The sequence below is a fragment of the Pecten maximus genome, chromosome 15 (assembly GCF_902652985.1).
Source record: "Pecten maximus chromosome 15, xPecMax1.1, whole genome shotgun sequence".
Taxonomy (NCBI): Eukaryota; Metazoa; Mollusca; class Bivalvia; order Pectinida; family Pectinidae; genus Pecten; species Pecten maximus.
Window position 1 is genome coordinate 7,672,212 of NC_047029.1, and position 13,775 is coordinate 7,685,986.

Genomic DNA, 13,775 nt, shown 5'->3' on the forward strand with positions numbered 1-13,775 from the left:
GAGTTTTAAAACGGAAGCAGAAGTCATAATCAAGAAGAAACCGGACGAACTTGTCTGCTTTCAAAGATTAAAAAATACTTTAGAAATGTATGAAATGTCTTATTCTGTCTCAAAAAATGTATTGAATTTATTATCTTTGCCCTGATAACACCCAAAAACGAACGAAACTGTACTTTACTTCTAAAGAATGAAAGGAGATGGGATATGGCGAAAAAACGTCCTCGCCATTCAGACGATTTTCACGAAATTTTGATAGATAAAAATACAAACATTTGCTTGACAAGTATGAAAAAGAGTGAATAAACAGTCAACTTACTGTTTAACTGAAATTTATGTTCTTTTTGAGACATTAGGACAGATATTTGCCAGTTAAAAACGTCTCCATCGTTATGAAGGAAATGCAGTTACGTGACTAATAATCCGGACGGAAGTCCGGACCAGGAATTCAGGAATGAAAAAAATAAAAAAAAAAATTTTTTTTGTAAATGTATCCGGCACTAGAAATAATCAAATTAGCCATTCAAACTCTTTGATTATTTTTTGTATTTTAAAATTTAAAAAATTATTGTAACATGCTAAAAGAATTTAAATATATATATTAATGAAAATAAAGAAACTGAATTAAATTTAAAAAAATAGATATTGTACTACATATGTAGAAATGGGGATATTTCTATATATTGTCCATTATTAATATTATAAGCATTTTATTTCATTAAGTGAATAGTGATTTTTTTTTTTTTTCTTTTTCTTTTTTTCTTTCGTTTTCCTCAAGAGGTCTCTTACAGATTTGATTATATTCACAATCTTAATTGATGACTGAGGTAATTCCTTTTCATATATGTACTAATATTTGTAGCTGTTAAATTTTACATATGTGGCAGACTAATCATGAACTTTCCTTTTCGGGTAATTTTCTTTGAACCTGGATTAAGAGACCACCTGTCATATGTGACCTTTTTTATTGACTCCCTTGGAAGGTCACATATGACAGGTTTGACTGTACATGAATGATCAAATGTCTTCTTCATGCTTTGTGTTAACGGTCTTGATATTAAATGAGAAACTGTTTTTCACCAATCTCTTAAGCTTCTTCTTTAAAGTTGTTGGTTTTATGTTGGACCAAACTTGAAATAGATTTGTGGAGGAAATCTCTTCAAAATTACATTTGAAGATTTTAGATAATGTACATAATATGTATACACAACTGGAGAAATCTTTTGTTAAATATAAATTTTGAAAATAATTTTCAATTTCACGTTTTAGTGTATCTACATTTAGTTTAATAATAGTAGAATTAAAGATATTAAAAAAACATCTTTACAGAAATCCTTTATCACAATAAATGCATGTAGTTTTCATAACCTAATACTGGAGAGACAAAAGGCTTGGATCACTTAAACTGGTGAAATAAGTTACAATTCCTAATTCAATTGGAAATACAATGTATATTGATTTCTCTTAGCTTGATGCAGTTTCCATGGAGAACAATAAATCATTGTCTTATTCCTAGTGTATCGTGATACCATATATGGCACTGCCTGTACATGTGCATGTGGTATTGTTTCAAATTCAGTTCTATGGAAAAATAGCAAAACTGCAATGCTGAATTGTACAACCGCTTTAGATCTTGACATCTTGATATTAACTAGATTTGTAGTTTAAACGTAGACATTGTTATATAACTGCTGTGCAAATGACCTGAACCCTGTCCACAAATGTCTGACCTCAGAGTTCTAAAATGACCTGAATGTTAACCCTGTCCACAAATGTCTGACCAAAGGGCTCTAAAATGACCTGAACCCTGTCCACAAATTTCTGACCACAGGAATCTAAAATGACCAGAACCCTGTCCACAAATGTCTGACCACAGGGTTCTAAAATGACCAGAACCCTGTCCACAAATGTCTGACCACAGGGTTCTAAAATGACCAGAACCCTGTCCACAAATGTCTGACCACAGGGTTCTAAAATGACCAGAACCCTGTCCACAAATGTCTGACCACAGGGTTCTAAAATGACCAGAACCCTGTCCACAAATGTCTGACCACAGGGTTCTAAAATGACCAGAACCCTGTCCACAAATGTCTGACCACAGGGTTCTAAAATGACCAGAACCCTGTCCACAAATGTCGGACCTCAGGGTTCTAAAATGACCAGAACCCTGTCCACAAATGTCGGACCTCAGGGTTCTAAAATGACCAGAACCCTGTCCACAAATGTCTGACCACAGGGTTCTAAAATGACCAGAACCCTGTCCACAAATGTCGGACCTCAGGGTTCTAAAATGACCAGAACCCTGTCCTCAAATGTATGTCAGACCACAGGGTTCTAAATATTTTCATCAGGCAAGATAAGGATCGGCAATTTAATAATTCACAAAATATCTTGTCATTTCTGAAAGAGAACTTTGTGTTAATTGAATAGAGATGATGTTATCATTGTTTGTTTTAGAGCTTCTATTAGTGTTGTTCCAATGAATCGATTTAATTGATGATTAGTCGTTTTACCTCTATGACTAATCAATCTAGACATTTTCAAGATTTACAGCTGACTTAATAATTGAACCATAGCACTGGTAAATTGAAATAAAAACGCATTCTACAACATTTTCAAACATTATAAAGCTCTAGATGCCTTAAAACATATCCGTAATATTTTCCATCATTTCGGTGACCGTTTTTGCAGAAAAATCCCCTTTCAATCGTTTAAGAAATGGTAATGATTAATCATGATATTTATAGTGATTCCAACACTTCTCAGAGCTACTGTGTATTTCATATGTAAATATATTGATATCACATGAAACCTTTTTCTTTGCAAAATAATTAAATCATAGCTAAGCCTAATAAGTACATTAGCCCTGAGGAAATGGATATTGGTATGAAGTGAGGATGGTTTTATAGCCCCACCGTGTAATATATGGGCCTGGTCGGCTGACCAAAGTGTAAATGTTGTTTATTGTACAGATACATTGGGAAGTAGAGGTGAAGTGATCAATTTCTGTGGCTAGCTATAAGATCACTTCTATCAATGTGTGGAGTATTATGTAATTTTCTGTCACAGTCTGTCTGCAATACAGACAAGTCTGCAACAGGCATTACATTTCAACATGTGAGCAACATATTAGATTTTCCAGCTACTTCAGAAAAGATTGATTAAATAATAATTCTGTAGACTGGTGCAGTTTATTAAATATGCATGTTTCTGAATGTAAAATTTCTCTAGCAATCCAACACACACAGCAAGTATGCTTTCAAATCTCAATGCAACTACGTCCAAGCACGTTCCGACCTTCATATTTTAAACTGAAGTCTTTAACATCAAGCCCGACTACCAAAGATGTCCCGATCTTTAGATTTCTGATTTTGAACTGAAGTCTTCAACATCAAGTCTCAACTACCAAGGATGTTCCAACCTTCAGATTATAACCTGCTACCTCTGGATTATAACCTGCTAACCTCTAGATCTAGATTATAACCTGCTACCTAGTCTCAGGAAATGGAAACAAATGCTTCTGCTTGACAATATATTTTACTAGGCCCTGATCATCTTGAAGCTGTCAAAAATATGAGTGTTTTCAGAATGATACATTTTTGCTTTTTGTTGTTGCAAGCTAAGTATGTGTTCAAGGTTCCTTTGAATTTGGAAGTTTTGCGCTTCAAATTAAGGAAACAGCATGAAGTTAGGATTGTCTATTTGATTGATGAGGTTATCTCCCCTGAAAAGTCAGTGTATTTGTTTGTTTGCTGGTTTATCGCCTCATGAACAGCCAGGTTATTTTGAGGTTTAAATTGGGTCTCCTTGTAGTAGTTAGTGACTACCTCACTGAACAACATATGGGAGGCCCTTCTCATGCCCTCCAGGGCCATCAGGGTAAAGTGTCTTGTCCAAGGACACAACAAAGACCGCACACACTGGTCCATTTCTCAGCTTCCAGAGAAACATAAATCGGCACAGGTAGCTATATATATATATATAGGGAGCATTTAACCATGCACCTAAGACCTTCACTTGAGGTTACTAGGTCGGCACTCTAACCAACTGATCTTTCGCTTGAGTCAGGGTAGGGGTCTATATCTCTTTGTAGAAGCTGGTGGCTACCTCACTGAACAATATATTGGAGACTTGTTGCATGCTAACTATCCCAACAATTGGAGTTTAAGCTGTATGTTTTGTCACACAGACATGGCCTTCACAGCACTAATTATGGTCTGTGATCTCATGATCAGCTTCTAGAGAATAACAAACTGCCTCTAGTGGTCCATTATATGCGACTGACAACTATCATGGCATCTCGATCATAACAAATTAAGTAGACCATGGCCATTGATCACTAGATCTTGATTCATGTTTATAGATTTCCAACACTTAAGAGCTTCACATTAAATATGTATTTATTAAAAAAATTGACATTTTCTGTGATTTAAGAGTATTCTTTGGATTGAACAAAGGTTTGAACTACAGTAGTGAGTAGTGTATAACTGACAGTATGTGTAGAGGAATAGGTTGTCAGCATTTTACTGTTATGCCTGAGAACCTGTTCTGTTGCTGTGTATAACTTGCAGTATGTCTAGAGGAATAGGTTGTCAGCATTTTACTGTTATGCCTGAGAACCTGTTCTGTTGCTGTGTATAACTGGCAGTATGTGTAGAGGAATAGGTTGTCAGCATTTTACTGTTATGCCTGAGAACCATTCTGTTGCTGTATCAATGTGAAAACTACACAATGTAGAAAATCAATAGAAGGGATACACAATGATGGTCTGTGTGATCAGATGGCAGTGTTCTCATCAATACACCTCAATAAACTATCCCACATACAACAGACTTACTGTAAACATAGGCAAGTCTTGGTTATCTTGTTGGAAAAGTGTCCGTATTGATCAGATATTGTCCTCAAAAATTAAACTCGGTGATGTTTAATCCAAAAAATACCATGTATCAGTATATGTATAAGCTGCAGGATATATATGTTTATCAATAAAAATTAAATTAATAGAATACAAAAATATACAGTGTATCAGTACATTGATAAAAATGAAACATTACATAAAGAATGAAAAACATTGTGTCGGTATATGTATCAGCTCCAGGGTTCATGTTTATTGATAAGAGTGACATAAATAGAAATTCATTGAATTCAAAACAAATTCAAATCTTTATAAAAGAAAGATGATAAATGTTTTAAGTTTCTTGAGAAATGACATTATTAAATCTGAAAATTAACAATTTGGATCACTTCAGAACATATTGGCATGTGGTATATAAATATACTTCATGATGAAATGTGTAGTTTGGGCACAATGTAATGTATTATTTGTACTTATCTAAATAGTACTTACCGCAATGGATAGTCCATAACTCCCAGGATACAAATCTAAACCAACTGGTACTGTGTATTGATTAACAACTTTATACAATGTACATGATTTACTAACAATAAACATATTAACAACTTGATATTACATGATGTATACAAATTTGTGTTACAGGGAGTCATTGGGGATAACCACATGCAGGGAATCATTCCGAGGATTGTACAGGACATTTTCAACTACATATATGGCATGGATGAGAATCTCGAGTTCCACATCAAGGTAACTTCATGTAAAGGGCATATGGGATTGGGCCTGTCAAAGAGTTAACATTTTAAAAAATTAAGTTATGGCTCCCACCTATTATTTTTATGACATCTGTCATTAATCTGATAACAATATGCCTCTCTCTCTATATAATATATGTATATCAAACCCTGAAAGATCATTTGAAAACAATAATATTCAAAGAATGTAAGAAAATACCCATCAGCTTAAATTTTCTGAAAAGAATTTGAATCCATCATCATGATCGATAAACTTTTCCATCAACATATTTAGTTCTATATACACCATGCAGTACAATTACAGTAGATGTAAATTTATCAACAGATCATATTAAAAATGAAAATAGAATAATTTGCGTATCTATACCTTTGTTAGAATAATTTGCATATCTACCTTAAGTTTGTTGATTATTTCAACTTTGTGAATTACAGGTGTCATACTATGAGATTTACATGGACAAGATCCGGGACCTGCTGGATAGTAAGTACAGATAATTCACACTAAGTCTTACATATATATACTGCAGAAGAAAAATTAGCTAAGCATTAAGATTTAAAATTTTGTTTAATTATACAAATTCATTTTTGTTGTGCTTTATGATTAAATTGCGGTATGAAGACCTGAATTTCTAATATATTTGAATTAGTTTGACATCATGAATTTTCAAAAGATTCAATCTAACCTGTTTCCTCTAATTTGTAGGATTGCCTCGTTATATATATATATAATTACATAATTATGAGAAATGATACAAGGAAAATCCTGGTTTGTGATATTGTGATATACTACTATAACTTTTGTCATGTTTGTCTCGAATATACTGTACAATTAATAGAGATTAAGGAATAATGATTGTTTTTTTCCTGCAGTTTCCAAGACTAACTTGGCTGTACATGAAGATAAGAACAGAGTGCCCTTTGTCAAGGTCAGTACCATAATGAAGCTTTTAAACACCCTTTTTGTGTCTTATAATTAATCAAAGACTAAAAGAGTCGATTTGTTAGTGATATCAAAATCCTACCAGATGTCAGGTAGGGAGGATCCCCTTTGATGTACACAATTTTGCTTGTCCAAACTGACCACAGGAAAATTATTTTGATGTTGACATTATTTTTAAAGTCATTAAAAGGTACAGAAATAGACTGAAATTTTCCAACTTTTTGTGGACTATCCCTAGAAGTATTTTTGGTTATAACAGAATTTTATGGTACCTTGCTTTTTTGTGACAGGGTGCAACAGAGAGGTTTGTGTCCAGTCCAGACGAGGTGATGGAAGCCATCGACGAGGGCAAATCAAATCGACATGTAGCTGTGACAAGTAAGTCATTTTGTGTTGTTTAGATATAATAAAGTAACTGTATATTTATGAAAATATACACTCATCAATTTCTTTCTATTCTGACTATTTTAGGAAATACACTCAGGTTTTGAAGTAAAGGAGAAATGAAATTTTTACTAATTAATAAATAAGATAATCAGCTTTTAGACAGCTGGGCCCTGATGATTTTTGTGCTGATCTTTGAAGAATTTACTGTATTATGAAATATGTACGCATCATTGTCACAGGTTTTGAATGACATATGGGAAAGGGTGATTGGAATGGAAAGGACTACTAACAAATATGCTATTGTGTTAACAAATTGTAAATGAAAAAACTGCAGTGGTTCACAGTCACCAATTCACTTTGGGATGTTCTTGGTTTTAGATATGAATGAACACAGCTCTCGAAGCCACAGTGTGTTCCTGATCAACGTAAAACAAGAACATCTAGAGAACCAGAAACAACTTAATGGCAAACTATACCTAGTAGATCTTGCTGGTAGTGAGAAGGTAAGAAATGTTTAAACAGAAACAGCTTAATGGCAAACTATACCTATTATTAGATCTTGCTGGTTGTGAAAAGTACAGAAATTAGAACTTTTCTATAAATTGAATTTTTTTTTTTTTGTATTTTTAATTTCCTGTTTAATACCGTTAACTTAATTTATATTTCTAGAAATAATTCTAAATGATGAATCATTACATATTTAGGAACAAAATGTTTGACAAAATATGTCTGATGAATTGACAGGTCAGTAAGACCGGAGCTGAGGGAGCCGTACTCGACGAGGCTAAAAATATCAACAAGTCCCTGTCGGCCCTGGGTAATGTGATCGCTTCCCTGGCTGATGAACAGGTTAGTGCTATTGGACTGTTAAAAACAGTTTGTCAAGAAAAGGTCAACTGGACAGATGTCCAAAAAATGTAAATTTCATACAAAAAAAATCTTGTCTTGTAGAAAAGGTGGACATTTATCAAATCTTTGACTTATTAAAGAGAAGAAATGGTTTCTGTATGCATATTTCTGTAAATGTTGTAAAATCTTAATTTTATGTTCTTGTATGGTGTAGACATGATATGACACAGAAGGTTATGGCTACTTTAGAGATCTGAACATAACTTGACACTGTTTGTAGGTTATGAAGCAAACAGCCAACTCAAAAACAAAGCACGAACATTACCAAACATTAATCAGAATCTAGTTCACTTAGGGGGATAACATCACAGTTCACACAACACATACTAACTACATCAAAGGTGAAAAACATCAGAGTTCACACTACACATGCTAACTACATCAAAGGTGAAAAACATCAGAGTTCACACTACACATGCTAACTACATCAAAGGTGAAAAACATCAGAGTTCACACTACACATGCTAACTACATCAAGGGTGAACAACATCAGAGTTCACACTACACATGCTAACTACATCAAAGGTGAACAACATCACAGTTAACACGACACATGATAACTACATCAAGGGTGAACAACATCACAGTTCACACGACACATGCTAACTACATCAAGGGTGAACAACATCACAGTTCACACGACACATACTAACTACATCAAGGGTGAACAACATCACAGTTAACACGACTCATACTAACTACATCAAAGGTGAACAACATCACAGTTAACACGACACATACTAACTATCACAGTTCACACGACACATGCTAACTACATCAAAGGTGAACAACATCACAGTTCACACGACACATACTAACTACATCAAAGGTGAACAACATCACAGTTCACACTACACATACTAACTACATCAAAGGTGAACAACATCACAGTTCACACGACATGCTAACTACATCAAGGATGAACAACATCACAGTTCACACGACATGCTAACTACATCAAAGGTGAACAACATCACAGTTAACACGACATGCTAACTACATCAAGGGTGAACAACATCACAGTCCACACGACATGCTAACTACATCAAAGGTGAACAACATCACAGTTCACACGACACATACTAACTACATCAAAGGTGAACAACATCACAGTTCACATGACACATACTAACTACATCAAGGGTGAACAACATCACAGTTCACATGACACATACTAACTACATCAAGGGTGAACAACATCACAGTTCACACTACACATACTAACTACATCAAGGGTGAACAACATCACAGTTCACACGACACATGCTAACTACATCAAAGGTGAAAAACATCACAGTTCACACGACATGCTAACTACATCAAAGGTGAACAACATCACAGTTCACACTACACATACTAATTACATCAAGGGTGAACAACATCACAGTTCACACGACACATACTAACTACATCAAAGGTGAACAACATCACAGTTCACACGACACATACTAACTACATCAAGGGTGAACAACATCACAGTTCACACGACACATACTAACTACATCAAGGGTGAACAACATCACAGTTCACACGACACATACTAACTACATCAAGGGTGAACAACATCACAGTTCACACGACACATACTAACTACATCAAAGGTGAACAACATCACAGTTCACACGACACATACTAACTACATCAAAGGTGAACAACATCACAGTTCACACGACACATGCTAACTACATCAAAGGTGAAAAACATCACAGTTCACACGACATACTAACTACATCAAAGGTGAAAAACATCACAGTTCACACGACACATACTAACTACATCAAGGGTGAACAACATCACAGTCCACACGACACATGCTAACTACATCAAGGGTGAACAACATCACAGTTCACACGACACATACTAACTACATCAAGGGTGAACAACATCACAGTTCACACGACATACTAACTACATCAAGGGTGAACAACATCACAGTTCACACGACACATACTAACTACATCAAGGGTGAACAACATCACAGTTCACACGACACATACTAACTACATCAAGGGTGAACAACATCACAGTTCACACGACACATACTAACTACATCAAGGGTGAACAACATCACAGTCCACACGACACATACTAACTACATCAAGGGTGAACAACATCACAGTCCACACGACACATGCTAACTACATCAAGGGTGAACAACATCACAGTTCACACGACACATACTAACTACATCAAGGGTGAACAACATCACAGTTCACACGACACATACTAACTACATCAAGGGTGAACAACATCACAGTCCACACGACACATGCTAACTACATCAAGGGTGAACAACATCACAGTTCACACGACACATACTAACTACATCAAGGGTGAACAACATCACAGTTCACACGACATACTAACTACATCAAGGGTGAACAACATCACAGTTCACACGACACATACTAACTACATCAAGGGTGAACAACATCACAGTTCACACGACACATACTAACTACATCAAGGGTGAACAACATCACAGTTCACACGACACATACTAACTACATCAAGGGTGAACAACATCACAGTCCACACGACACATGCTAACTACATCAAGGGTGAACAACATCACAGTTCACACGACACATACTAACTACATCAAGGGTGAACAACATCACAGTTCACACGACATACTAACTACATCAAGGGTGAACAACATCACAGTTCACACGACACATACTAACTACATCAAGGGTGAACAACATCACAGTTCACACGACACATACTAACTACATCAAGGGTGAACAACATCACAGTTCACACGACACATACTAACTACATCAAGGGTGAACAACATCACAGTTAACACGACACATACTAACTACATCAAAGGTGAACAACATCACAGTTCACACTACACATGCTAATTACATCAAAGTTGAACAACATCACAGTTCACACTACACATGCTAACTACATCAAAGGTGAAAAACATCACAGTTCACACGACATGCTAACTACATCAAAGGTGAACAACATCACAGTTAACACGACACATGATAACTACATCAAGGGTGAACAACATCACAGTTCACACGACACATACTAACTACATCAAAGGTGAACAACATCACAGTTCACACTACACATGCTAATTACATCAAAGTTGAACAACATCACAGTTCACACTACACATGCTAACTACATCAAAGGTGAAAAACATCACAGTTCACACGACATGCTAACTACATCAAAGGTGAACAACATCACAGTTCACACGACACATGCTAACTACATCAAGGATGAACAACATCACAGTTCACACGACACATACTAACTACATCAAGGGTGAACAACATCACAGTTAACACGACACATACTAACTACATCAAAGGTGAAAAACATCACAGTTAACACGACACATGCTAACTACATCAAGGGTGAACAACATCACAGTTCACACGACACATACTAACTACATCAAAGGTGAAAAACATCACAGTTCACACGACATACTAACTACATCAAGGGTGAACAACATCACAGTTAACACGACACATACTAACTACATCAAAGGTGAAAAACATCACAGTTCACACGACATACTAACTACATCAAGGGTGAACAACATCACAGTTCACACTACACATACTAACTACATCAAAGGTGAACAACATCACAGTTCACACGACACATGCTAACTACATCAAGGGTGAACAACATCACAGTTCACACGACACATACTAACTACATCAAAGGTGAACAACATCACAGTTCACACGACACATGCTAACTACATCAAAGGTGAACAACATCACAGTTCACACGACATACTAACTACATCAAAGGTGAACAACATCACAGTTCACACGACATGCTAACTACATCAAGGGTGAACAACATTACAGTTCACACGACACATACTAACTACATCAAGGGTGAACAACATCACAGTTCACACGACACATACTAACTACATCAAAGGTGAACAACATCACAGTTCACACGACACATACTAACTACATCAAGGGTGAACAACATCACAGTTAACACTACACATGCTAACTACATCAAGGGTGAACAACATCACAGTTCACACGACATACTAACTACATCAAAGGTGAACAACATCACAGTTAACACGACACATACTAACTACATCAAAGGTGAACAACATCACAGTTCACACGACATGCTAACTACATCAAGGGTGAACAACATCACAGTTCACACGACATACTAACTACATCAAGGGTGAACAACATCACAGTTCACACGACACATACTAACTACATCAAGGGTGAACAACATCACAGTTCACACGACACATACTAACTACATCAAGGGTGAACAACATCACAGTTCACACGACACATACTAACTACATCAAGGGTGAACAACATCACAGTCCACACGACACATACTAACTACATCAAGGGTGAACAACATCACAGTCCACACGACACATGCTAACTACATCAAGGGTGAACAACATCACAGTTCACACGACACATACTAACTACATCAAGGGTGAACAACATCACAGTTCACACGACACATACTAACTACATCAAGGGTGAACAACATCACAGTCCACACGACACATGCTAACTACATCAAGGGTGAACAACATCACAGTTCACACGACACATACTAACTACATCAAGGGTGAACAACATCACAGTTCACACGACATACTAACTACATCAAGGGTGAACAACATCACAGTTCACACGACACATACTAACTACATCAAGGGTGAACAACATCACAGTTCACACGACACATACTAACTACATCAAGGGTGAACAACATCACAGTTCACACGACACATACTAACTACATCAAGGGTGAACAACATCACAGTCCACACGACACATGCTAACTACATCAAGGGTGAACAACATCACAGTTCACACGACACATACTAACTACATCAAGGGTGAACAACATCACAGTTCACACGACATACTAACTACATCAAGGGTGAACAACATCACAGTTCACACGACACATACTAACTACATCAAGGGTGAACAACATCACAGTTCACACGACACATACTAACTACATCAAGGGTGAACAACATCACAGTTCACACGACACATACTAACTACATCAAGGGTGAACAACATCACAGTTAACACGACACATACTAACTACATCAAAGGTGAACAACATCACAGTTCACACTACACATGCTAATTACATCAAAGTTGAACAACATCACAGTTCACACTACACATGCTAACTACATCAAAGGTGAAAAACATCACAGTTCACACGACATGCTAACTACATCAAAGGTGAACAACATCACAGTTAACACGACACATGATAACTACATCAAGGGTGAACAACATCACAGTTCACACGACACATACTAACTACATCAAAGGTGAACAACATCACAGTTCACACTACACATGCTAATTACATCAAAGTTGAACAACATCACAGTTCACACTACACATGCTAACTACATCAAAGGTGAAAAACATCACAGTTCACACGACATGCTAACTACATCAAAGGTGAACAACATCACAGTTCACACGACACATGCTAACTACATCAAGGATGAACAACATCACAGTTCACACGACACATACTAACTACATCAAGGGTGAACAACATCACAGTTAACACGACACATACTAACTACATCAAAGGTGAAAAACATCACAGTTAACACGACACATGCTAACTACATCAAGGGTGAACAACATCACAGTTCACACGACACATACTAACTACATCAAAGGTGAAAAACATCACAGTTCACACGACATACTAACTACATCAAGGGTGAACAACATCACAGTTAACACGACACATACTAACTACATCAAAGGTGAAAAACATCACAGTTCACACGACATACTAACTACATCAAGGGTGAACAACATCACAGTTCACACTACACATACTAACTACATCAAAGGTGAACAACATCACAGTTCACACGACACATGCTAACTACATCAAGGGT

The 13,775-nt window shown here is 36.3% G+C and overlaps 1 protein-coding gene across 1 annotated transcript in view; it reads left to right on the forward strand.

Moving 5' to 3' along the window:
• The window catches only part of LOC117344130 (kinesin heavy chain-like), a 57,303-nt gene that overhangs the window by 23,361 nt on the left and 20,167 nt on the right, over positions 1-13,775 (forward strand). The window contains 6 exon segments of the mRNA XM_033906777.1: positions 5,495-5,599; positions 6,037-6,085; positions 6,475-6,530; positions 6,835-6,922; positions 7,310-7,434; positions 7,676-7,780. Coding sequence (XP_033762668.1) covers positions 5,495-5,599; positions 6,037-6,085; positions 6,475-6,530; positions 6,835-6,922; positions 7,310-7,434; positions 7,676-7,780 — 528 coding nt within the window.